Source organism: Lepeophtheirus salmonis, chromosome 6 (assembly GCF_016086655.4).
Source record: "Lepeophtheirus salmonis chromosome 6, UVic_Lsal_1.4, whole genome shotgun sequence".
Classification (NCBI taxonomy): Eukaryota; Metazoa; Arthropoda; class Copepoda; order Siphonostomatoida; family Caligidae; genus Lepeophtheirus; species Lepeophtheirus salmonis.
This window is the reverse complement of record NC_052136.2, coordinates 10,260,421-10,272,208: the sequence shown is the minus strand read 5'-3', so window position 1 is coordinate 10,272,208 and position 11,788 is coordinate 10,260,421. Positions and strand designations below refer to the sequence as shown.

Sequence of the window (11,788 nt, the reverse complement as noted above, 5' to 3'; positions counted from 1 at the left end):
TAAGCTACTATATTTAATAAAATAAGATTGTCCCTACTATATTTAATTATATTATATATTTGTTTCTCTAAACATGAATATAATAATATCAATATGTGGAATCTTAATATTAATCTTATTTACAGCTGTTCAAAAGATGTTTACATTTTCTTACTATATAGCTGAGTAAAAACAAAAAAATTCTTGTACGCGTGAGTGTATCTTTTCAACAAAATCATGCGATAATTTTTACAAAAGTTCCCTATTCTATAATTAAACTTATAACACCACCATAAATACTTTTGTCTAGTCGCAAATAGAATGTCAAGGCCTCGAGTAGTGATTGATACTGATCCAGGAGTAGATGATACCTGTGCTATTTTACTAGCACTAAAGTATCATAAGCTGGGCAAAATAAAAATTGAAGGAATCACCGTCGTAAAGGGAAATTGTAGTACTTTCCATGGAGCACGTAACGTAGGAAGGATACTCAGTACTGTAGGAGTTACCGATGTGAGTTATTACCCTATATTTCAAAATAGTTTTAATGTTTTGTGCAGTAATATATTTTATGACAGTTTGTTGAACTTTCCCTCTGGGAGTTGGGTTTACAAAGAGTATATCCATGTGATTTTTGTGCTGTTATTGTGCTTTTGTGAAGGAGAACATAAGTTAAACCTGCATTTTTTGAAGACAAAAACTACTATAAATTCGTTTCAATTATGTTCAATGAAGTAGTTTTTTCAGTCTCCTTTGTTTTTACTTATTATATTACATTGAAGTATGACATGAATTCATTGAGATCTTTTTAATAAATATTATTATTTATATGAATAAAATAATAAATAAAAACGACAATAACTTCAAAAATACTTCTCAATGCTAATGTCAGTAATTAAAAACACATTATGTACTTAAATAGATTTGTAAATAGTCATTTAAAAAAATTATAATTTATATTATAATTACGGTGTTGTCCATGAAATAATAAGATAGATTTCAAATTATTTCACCTAATATATTTAAAATAATTTTTGCATAAATACAAAAATCCAAACCCAAATAAAAAATCCATATAAAAATGCATGAAATTTATTATATATAAAGAACTTTCTCAAATAATAATTCTTATTGTAGAAAGTACTTTATATGTAATGACAAAACAAAAATATTTCGCAACATTTGTTAGTACAAGGTTGAGTGACCCACTTGAACACTTCAACGATGGTATTGTTTTTGAGATTATTTTGACTTAGCCGTTAAATAATATTCAATTTTAAAGCCCTAGCCTTAAAGATATGTATTTTATTAGGCATTTGAATACTATACCTAGACAAAGTTACAGAGACATAGTCCTCGTAATTATCTTGAAACTATTTATGCTACCTCAGCGGACTATATATTGGAATTCATTCTTTTGTTGTTTTGTAGCATTTTAATACTGGTATTACAAAAATATTAATCAGAATAGACTCCGATAAAATTATTTTATTCTTCAACATAGCTTCATAATTTAGGTGGGATCATTTTTGATGACAACATCCGTTAAAAGGAGTGCTACATCACCGATGTATCCCTCTAGAGCACGGTTTCCCAACCTGAGACTCATATAAGGTTTTAATAGAATAAAACAAAAATAATCTTATAATCTTTATTTTTCCAAAGTAACATACAGATCAATATAAATTGATACAATTTATTTCAATATTAGTTTCATACCTTATGATCAGTCATGATAAAAAATGAGAGAAACAGTCGAATGAACAAATATTGCGCATACTCATAGTCTATTTTGCTAACCATTTTGAGTAGTAACATTTTTCATTGGAAAATAATGAATTCTTTTGAAACTTACTTATCTTTTTGACGTATTTAAAGCAATAAATAAAAGTATCCTAGGAGCAGATGTTAAAATTTGTTACTTTGATTGAAAACTAAAATTCGTCTTTGAAGAAGGAATACCAAGAATAAGACATTAATTATGTTTAGTGCGGTGATATAATTTTTTGAATTTGATCGGAAAAATCTAGAAGTGGAGACTATCAAATTAAAAACATTAATAATCAACCATCTGAAAAAATTCGAAAATGAACTGCAAGATTATTTCCCTACTCTTGGTGATGACGAACTTGTATATCTCAAAAAAACTATTTTGCAACTAATCCAAAGTAATTACCACCAGGAAAGGGGTAGCAAAAGGCTCCGATAGAACTTCAATATGATGAAACTGCTCGTTATCTTTATTCTGGAGAAAAATTATTTACTTTTTGGGTTAAAATGTTAAATTCGTACACTATAATTGTGGAACCTGCCGTATGACAACTGCTTCTTTCTTCGTCGACTAGGATTTGTGAATCGACCTTTTAAATACTGTTAGGTTATTAAAAACATGCAAATGTCAAATATAAAAACAACCCAACTCGATATTCCATATGCAGTGTCATAACCTAATCCTCGAAGAGATAAACTTGCAAATAAAAAAAATAAAAAATAGGGAGGGTATTAATATTATATATATATAGGCTGATTTAAAATTATTTTAAATTTTGCATATAGATAGCTAATTAATTTGGAGTTGTAAAAACCGAATGTATCGCTATATTTCACAAAAAAAAATTAAATGGAATTTTGTTATATTATTTGCCTGTTTTAGTTTTAAAAAATTAGGGTTATGTAGTTACATATATAAATGGGAAAGGGGTACACGCTAATAAAAACGTTGGAAACCCCTGCTCTGGAGTGAAATACTGTTATTTTTTCAAAATTTATCTGGAATATAATCCTTTTTAGAAATTTTATGATATATTTTCAGAAACAGGTGGGATCATTTTGATACCAGCAGTCAACAAAGAGAGGTGGTATACCTCTGCTGTTCTTCTGTTAAACTACTAATCTGCTTAATTTAACTTTTTTAAATTACGATTACTTTTTTCAAAATTACATATAAACTGATAATAACATTATTGTGCGATTTTTTATTAATATATTAGCCCCTAACATTTAATATGCTTGCATCTAGAATATTATAAGAAAAGACAGCTTTTAAAAATATATGGGTATTAAAAGTAATTTAAAAAAATAATATCAATTAAAAATCCCTCATCCCCCATTTTCGCTAATTAAAAACTGTCATAAAGATAATTAATAGTCCTAATTTTATTACAGTTCATTTTAATTTTTACATAGATTATCCCATTTTGTGTCTCAGTAAATTTATTACTTATATCCGTCTATTAAGGAAAATAATTGAGTTTTAATATGCAGTTAAATGGAAAAGCAAATAAATTCAAAGCCCTCTCATAATATTGGAGATAATTCTAATTAAAGCCTATTTCCTAATAAAAAGTTTTCTTCTTTTATTACACAATGTATTTTTGTTTATGTGAGAATTGAATGCAGTGATAAACTCTGCACTAAAACTTTATGCATACACATAACTCATTAATTACAATAGTAATTTTAAAATTTTTGTTTTGTTTTTTGATGAGTTTATTTGTTTATTGAATTTATTCAGCACGTACATGTTTCAGGTGCCAATTTACAAGGGTTGCGATGAAGCCCTAGTTGTTATTAAGCCGAGGGAAGAGATATATGAGTATCATGGTTCTGATGGCTTCAATGACATTGAGTGGAAAGAAGGAGAGACATTTGAACGATATCTAAGCAATGAGCCTGCATATTCCTTCATTAATTCCACCATTACTAAGTATCCCGGTAAGGCTCTTTTAATCTCAATATAATCGTAAGTCACTTTTTGGACATTGACTTCTTTTCAGATGAAGTCTCCATCGTTTGTCTTGGACCTTTGACCAATTTAGCTCTTGCTGTCAAAGTGAATCCAAGCGTTGCTAACAAAATGAAAGCTCTCTATTTTATGGGTGGGAATTATCAAAGTTTTGGGAATACGCCGCAAGTAGCTGAATTCAATTTTTCCATGGACCCAGAGAGTGCTTTTGTGGTTTTAGATCGCATCAAAAATGTACCTGTATTTGTCGTTCCTTGGGAAACATGTGATAAAGAATGCATGATCACATATGTAAGTTTATTATTATTATAGTTGTGAAATGAGAGGGAATTTCGATAAGTGCAAATTTGTCAAACGACATAACAGTTGAAAAACTGCATAATATTCAAGGGCTGTAAAAAGGGTTTTCATATTGAGGGTTAGGACTTAAGTCTCTATATATTTTTCTAATTAGTCAAATAGAATTTAAATGGGATTTAAGGTAATTTAAAAAATATTCTTACTGTTTTTATGGTTTTTTTTGGATTCATTATAATTAAAAACCATAAAAACAGTAAGACTGTAATTTTTAAATTACTTTAAATGTCATTTAAGCTTAATTTGATTAGGTAAAATCGATTACTTTGTGGAGGTATAGACAAATAGTCTCGAACTTTAATATTGGAGGGAGAGGGAGGGTCTAAACTCCTGTTAGTCATATACAAGTGTATGCAGAATTATCCTATTTGGAACAACGGGATTTTCTCTTTTTCAGATCTTTAGTTTGTATCGTTTAGGAACTAAGATCGTCATTTGAGCTTTTTTACCAATAATCATTTATGTTTTTGTCTAAGAATCCTCCATTTCTTTTCTTAAACTTTTCATATTTCAATTTTATTAAGTTGTTGGTTATTTTCAACTTTTTTTCATTGAAATTGAACGAAATTATGATCTATAATTGTCTACATTTATATTGATTTGCTCTAAAAGGTATTATAAAGTATATTCTTTCCTCTTAACAAAATTATATATTTTATGAAGACTCAAGTATTTGTTTTTATTCTAAGAAATGGAGAGAAGAAGTTCTTGGCAAAATTGACTCTCCAGCCATAAAACTTCTAAATCTGATTGAGAGCGCAAATGATTATGGTACAGATTACAAAAGAAAAGATCATTGGATATTATGCGATCAATTAATCGTTGCTGCATTGCTGGAACCAAAATTAATTGATAAAGTATTTGAAACCCCTGTAAGTATTATTCTAGTGACTTTATACATATAAATACTATATTTTCTGTAAAAGTTGCGATTTTGTGCAAGTTGTAACTTGTATAAGTAAATTACCCTTGTTGCAACCAAAAAATGAGATCAATAATTTAGAGGGATAATGCAATAATTGAATATTTCATGGATGTTTGAATGGTGTTAATTTACCTTTTATTGGAAATTACTAAATGATTAGTATGATGTGGCTCATTATGAAGTTCAAAAGTCCACGAATATATGACTTACAAATCCATAATAAATGTATAATTTTGATAGATCCAAATGGCTAATGAAAGCACCAAATAAAACGTAGTGATACCTAGAAATTGTAACTTGTATAATCTGCTTATACAAGTAACAACCTGTAAAGAAATCGCAATTTGTATATAATATATATTAGAAATAAAAATGATTTGCTTTAAATGTATATTTACTTCACAGGTCATGGTTGAGTTGGCAGGAAATTATACTAGAGGTCAAATGTTTCCTGTTAATAAATTCATGGCTCCTTCTATAAAAGATAGAAATGTGAAAATCATCCAATCTTTCAATGTTGAAGCATTAAAAAAATTCTTATTGGAGTCTTTAGCTAATTAAAAAATAAATTTCTGATAATGTACGAAATATTTGATAATACATATATATATATTTTTTTTCATATTTTTGTTTTACTTTAGGAATTTATGAAATAGTAAGAGACTTGCGAATATAATGTTTTCCCATCACTAACCGAAACTTTTTCAGATACCTGAAATGAAGTATATTTATAGAGATAAAATACATAGACTGCTGAACATCACTCATGAGACTGAGTAATAGCTAGGGAAATTCTTTGACGTCGGAACAGCAAACTTGAAAAAAAAGAGAGTTGACCAAAACAATCGAAAATATAGTAATTACTGCTACAAGTTTCAACAATTTTATAGTATTACTATTAGATTAGTATATGTACAAAATATTGGGGTTGAGAAAAATAATTAAGGCTTTCAATCTATTAATGATTATTTCTTTGACTCATCTCCTGAATCAAACCATATATTCACGCTAATAAAATCTGTTTCAAAATGTTCTGCAGGCATTAAATTATATCATTTGCAAAAACGTGAAAGTGAGAGGATTCCAGAGACCAAAGTCTGGAGAATACTCATCTTAAATCTTATTCAATTTCAAAATAAACAACTATCGATCCTGAAATCGAATTATAGTAATAATAATCTCCTAAATCCATCACTGATATTTTGGAAGACTAAATAACATTATATTTAAATTTAAAAATTGGAATAAATATCAGTCTACTTCATAAAATGACCTGTTGCCATCTCTCAATTGATATAATTATTATAATAAATTATAACATCACAATTAACGCACTTTGTTAACTATATTATATCACATAACGTTCCCTTCAAAAAGAAGAAGAAAAAAAAAGGCCTGAAATCATCTGGTAGTTAGGCAAATAAGTCAATCACACCAACTGCAATTTATTTTTATTTGATTAAAAGGGTGGTTTATATTTGTATTTCTATATGATGGCTAATATATATATATATATTATTCATGCGACAAGGGAACATAGTTATCAGTTATGACCTTCATGAATACTTAACTTATGCTCCCTTTCCAAAAGGACAGACCACAATTTCATGTTGATCTGATCTATATGGTGACTATATATAAGGTGTGTCGATAAGAGATTTATTTACTTTTGTTTACCATTCTACTGGCTATTTTGATGACATCACATTGGAGTCAATTTAGAAGAAATTCATATTTAAATAATCAATAGTATTAATAGATGATATGATAGTATTACATTTTCTTATCAGACAATTCTATTAGTGTAAATTTTGACAGTCGAACGATTACGGTACTAAAATTAATTAAAAAATTAAATTAAATTAAAAGTTGCTTTTAAATAAAAAAATCCAGAATAAAATCGAATGACTAACTAGATAAAAGATAAAAAAATAAAATATCAGAGAACTCATAAATAAGGAATGTAAATTAAGAACATTATCATATATATTCTTATTATTTTTATTAGTTCAATTAATACTCAAACAATCGTAATATAATTTTGATATATTTTTTTTATTGTATTCAATGATCAACTTCACACAATGTTCAATGGCACACATTTAGTAATTTATTTATTTTTGTAAATATCCAAGATTTCTCGAGATAGTAATATTCCAATATGCTACCAAGCAATTTAGTTGTTTAGAAGAAGGTTACGGCGTCAATAAGTTTGGAAATTGCAACGACATTCAAATGAAATCTACAGAAGTTAAGAAATCACTTATATTTTTTAACACATAATCGCTTAATAGTTCCCAATAACTATTTATATGCAATACCAGAATAGAATATGTTTTGCAGACGAAACTATCGAGAAAAGAGAGGTACATTATCTTTAGAATCTAGAATAATCTTCCACTTATTTTCCAATCAAAACAGAGACTCACGACTAATAAAGAAATTGCTAATCAGAGATGAGGCTTAAAGTGTCCAGGTTATATAATTACCCATATAGACAAGGGGTCGGTAAATTACTACCGAGTCAGGGGGCAAAACTATTTTATTGAAATTATATAATTGTTTGTTTAGAGAAAACAAAGATTCAATATAGTTTTATTTAAATAATACCCCTATTTTTTACTAGATGAATTATAATAAAGAAATTAAATATAAATACAATTTAAAAGAAAAATCTATATTATACTAAAAAAAAAGGAAAGTAGGAAAAATACAAATTTATTTAATGAGATACTTGATTCTGTTTTTTTTGTGATATTTTTTCTATATAAGGTGAAATATTTGTCAATGACACGAGCAAAACATCATTCATGTAGTAGTCACACAATCTTTTTCTCAAATTACTTTTAGTGGGATTCATTTTGGGAAAAAGTTGTTCACAAGCATATGTACTTACAAACTATGACATCATCACTTTTACGTTATTCATATTATTATTATATTTTCCAGTTGGTAATATATATTTCTTGTAGAAGTCACAAGTGGATTCGAGATGAAATTCGGGGGCCGAGAGTTGCCGACCTCTGATATAGACCATACATTTCTGCGTTATATACACCAAGGACACTTATCAATGAAATAGTTTTCTGAGTAGGAGACGAAGCAGAGTTGACTTAAGGAACAAGGACTCAAGAACTTCAATTAAAAAGCAGTGAATGGAGGATGAGAACTCTTCCTGTTCCTAACTGGATCTTTCAGTCGATTATTCTGTCGTTTTATGTAACTCCATGGTTCTTATATGCAGAAGTATAAGATGATCTCGTAAAATATCTGGAGGAATTTATGTATTCTTGAGGTAATGATTTACGAAGTCAGAAGTCACTATCATAGACCTTGATGTGAAGTGCATTTGCACAATGGAGGATTTTTTCATTAAAGGAGATGATATCTACCGAGCGAGGCATAAAGAGGCAAGATCTCTTGACAACTTTTTTATTCTTCCTCTGCTTGTAGTAGAAGCATTTATCTATGATTTATGATTAACACTGAACTTGGGTCCACTGTGATGGCATCAAAAAAGTTTTTAGATAATGTCAACCAGACTTTGTTGCAAGTCTCTTATCGACACATCTTATATTCAGTCATCTTGAGTATTCATAACTAATTACTTGGTTTATAAAAAAAATATATATATATATATGAAATAGCCATGAAGGATCAAGTCAGAGGAGGGAATCGACAACTGACAACAAAATACATAGGGTACTTTTGTTTTAGCGAGGTAACGCCGACAATTATAATAAAGGCGCCTAGCATTATGTTCATCTGTTCCAATTATTATAGCTACATTATAATTTAGAAGGATATTTATAAAGTAATTAACCCTCATTTGTGCACTCTAAAGAGAGTTAATTAAACTATTTAGTTCCAAAAAGATACAAACTAAGGATGTGAAAAAGAGGAAATCCCGTGTAGGAGCAACTGGAGCTTAGACGGTATCGAGGGGTGCAAGATTATATATCTATATATATATATTTTTTTTTTTTTTTTTTGGGGGGCTTGGTTTTGGGCTTGCTCTAATTTTGTCGAATGAACTATTTTTTTAAAAAAAATACTTTAAAAACACAGCCCCTCCAGCCCCCCCTCTGGACACCCCTGGGTATGGATAAATACTGAAAATGATTTATATTTAAGTAACGTTCAAATAAAATACAGTTTGGAATTCAATTATCTACCCTTATTGAAAATGGCTGATATTTCCCTTAAATCATTTTGAATAGTCATAAAAAACAGGTGGCTACCAAATATTATGAAATGTTTTTTTTAGTAATTCGATTTACATTGTAGATATTAGAGCTTTATTGGATTATCCCCAGTTCATAAGTACTTTGTAAAGGATATACATTGTAACAATTTGAACCTTTTGTCAGCGAAAAATAAATCAAGATCTCCTGCTCAGTTTTAATATATCATACTAAAAGAGGGAATATATGTAAAGATAAAATTAAGTATAGCGATTAGAAAAAGGAAAAACGGTGGATTTGTGTGCTTTCTCTTATATTTTATTCATTATTTAATATATATCCACATCTGCCGCCGGGTGTTCCATTTTCAATCCATAAGAACACGAATACCTAATTTTCCATTTTCTTAAGTCGCTCAAAAATTCCTTGCTCTTTTGAAAGACACTTTGCCACTTCTTATTACAGGGTGTCCACGATAAATTGTAACTACATTAAACTTCATCCAGCTCCATAATGTGGATATTCGGGGTTACATTATACTAATATAAAAGGTTGCGTGAACAATACACTATAACTTCCACCACAATTGGTTAGACAACAAACAATACTCATCATGGAACAAGCAAGGAGAGACGCCATCCTCGAATTGGCTCACGAGGGACACAAGCCCTCTGCTATCTACAAGCTCCTTAACTACCCCAAGACCACGGTGTACCGGGTATTCAATGCCTGGGAGATTGAGGGGAAGGTCTGCCACAAGGCCCACAATATAAGAAGTGACTCAATCCGCACTCACCGCTTCCTTGAAGGCCTCCGGAAGTCCATCAAGGCTTCGCCGGGGACTTCCTTGTCCAGGCTGGGCAAGAACCGTGGAGTGAGCAAGCAGCTGGTCTCCAAGGCTGTGAATGAGGACCTCGGGTACAGGACATACCGAATGACCAAACAACACATCCTCACGGCATCCATGAAGGCCACCAGGCTCACCAACGGTAAGCGTCTCCTCAATGACCTGAAGAGCCATGGAGGAAGAATCATCTTCTTCTCCGACGAGAAGAACTGGACTGTCGACAGAAGCTACAACCTCCAGAATGACAGGTGGCTTACCAAGGAGAGAGAAGAAGTCTTCACCAAAAAGTTCCCGGCCTCTGTGATTACCCTGGGTGTCATCTGCAGCACTGGTGAGGGGATGCCTCCTTTCTTCTTCAATCCCAAGGAAAGGGTTAACGCGATAACGTACTGCGTAGTCATGGAGGAGTTCATCATCCCCTGGAGGAAGGATACGGCCCCTGGGAGGGAGTTCATATTCCAACAAGATTCACCACCCGCAAACATCGCCATGAGGACCACTAACCTCTTCAAACCCCACGACATCACTTTCTGGGATCGCAACACCTGGCCCTCCAACTCACCAGACCTCAATCCGTGTGATTACTACTGGTAGGGGAAGTTGGAGAGGGAGGTGGGGAAGGTCAGCCACAAGAGAATTGTGGCCCTGAAGAGCTCCATTACGAGGTTGTGGAATGCTGTCGATTCCGCAGAAGTCATCAGGGCATGCAAATCCTTTAGGGGCAGGATGGAGAAGATGGTGGCTGCTGAGGGAGGATATGTAGAATAAATTTATTGTTTAATATTATGTCTAACTTTTTCATATTAATAAATACACTCCAAATTCCATTTTTATCAAGCAGGTTGAATTTTAAGATAGTTTTAATTTATCGTGGACACCCTGTAGACTTCCTCGTTGTCGTAACATTTTCATTCTTTATTTTGCTTCCACAATATTACCATCATTTCTATCCACAAAACTATCTACCAACTTCCTTTCCTTACTGAGTCTTACTCCAAGTTTGATATATATTTTGAGCGCATGTTATTGATGGACACCAGCAAAGAGAAAATAGGCAATATTGTATAGTTTGTCTCCTATTATAAAAGTAAGTTGAGGAAACGGTTATGTTTTGATCGATACAAATTTTGCCGGTTTATACATATGATGTATTGCTGGTGAATTGAATTTAATTGTTTTATAATTATATAGTTTAAAGTTGTGAGTAAATCACACTGACTCGAAAGTTAAACCGATAAAACTGTTTTAATTTCATCCGCACTTTCTCGTTTTTCTCATTACCGTACGTTTTTCATTTTTTTTCTTGAAAGAAAAAAATCATAAGAAAATACTTGAAATTATTGAAAAATGATGGGCTTTGTCAAAATGTCCCACAAAATGAAAGAACTGTTGCAGTAAAAATGGACTGAAGGATAATAATAATAAAAAGAAAGAAGTTATGCGTAAGCACATCAATGAGTCCACCTCATAGAGATATAAAGTAAAGAGATTACTCATTAGAATGACGAGGACAATTTATTGAAGCGTTCAGCTGATGAACAATGAAGAAATATTAGGATCAAATGATTCAGTTATTATGTCAACATTAGTCTTTGGGTTATTAATAATATTTCTTAAAATCTTAATAAATTAATAATAAGTGATAAAATAACCTTCTAATTTTTACAAAAGGAGTTTGGTATTAGGTAAGTTTATCGTATTGGATATCATTGGAACTTGATGCATGCTTATTTTGTTATTCGTATAGTTCA

General features: G+C 30.8%; 1 protein-coding gene across 2 annotated transcripts; it reads left to right on the top strand.

Annotated features, from left to right (window-relative positions):
* The first annotated feature begins 178 nt into the window (after positions 1-178).
* LOC121120429 (uncharacterized) lies at positions 179-10,877 on the top strand. 2 transcript variants are annotated; one of them, XM_071889251.1, is made up of 6 exons: positions 179-492; positions 3,510-3,693; positions 3,756-4,015; positions 4,771-4,953; positions 5,412-5,586; positions 9,656-10,877. In XM_071889251.1, exons 1-5 carry the CDS (start codon positions 301-303, stop codon positions 5,565-5,567), a joined length of 975 nt encoding a protein of 324 aa, XP_071745352.1. In that variant the 5' UTR covers positions 179-300; the 3' UTR covers positions 5,568-5,586; positions 9,656-10,877. The 2 variants fall into 2 exon arrangements, with proteins under 2 accessions (XP_071745352.1, XP_040571229.1); XM_040715295.2 differs by lacking the exon at positions 9,656-10,877 and having other exon boundaries at positions 5,412-5,594.
* Positions 10,878-11,788: the final 911 nt, after the last annotated feature.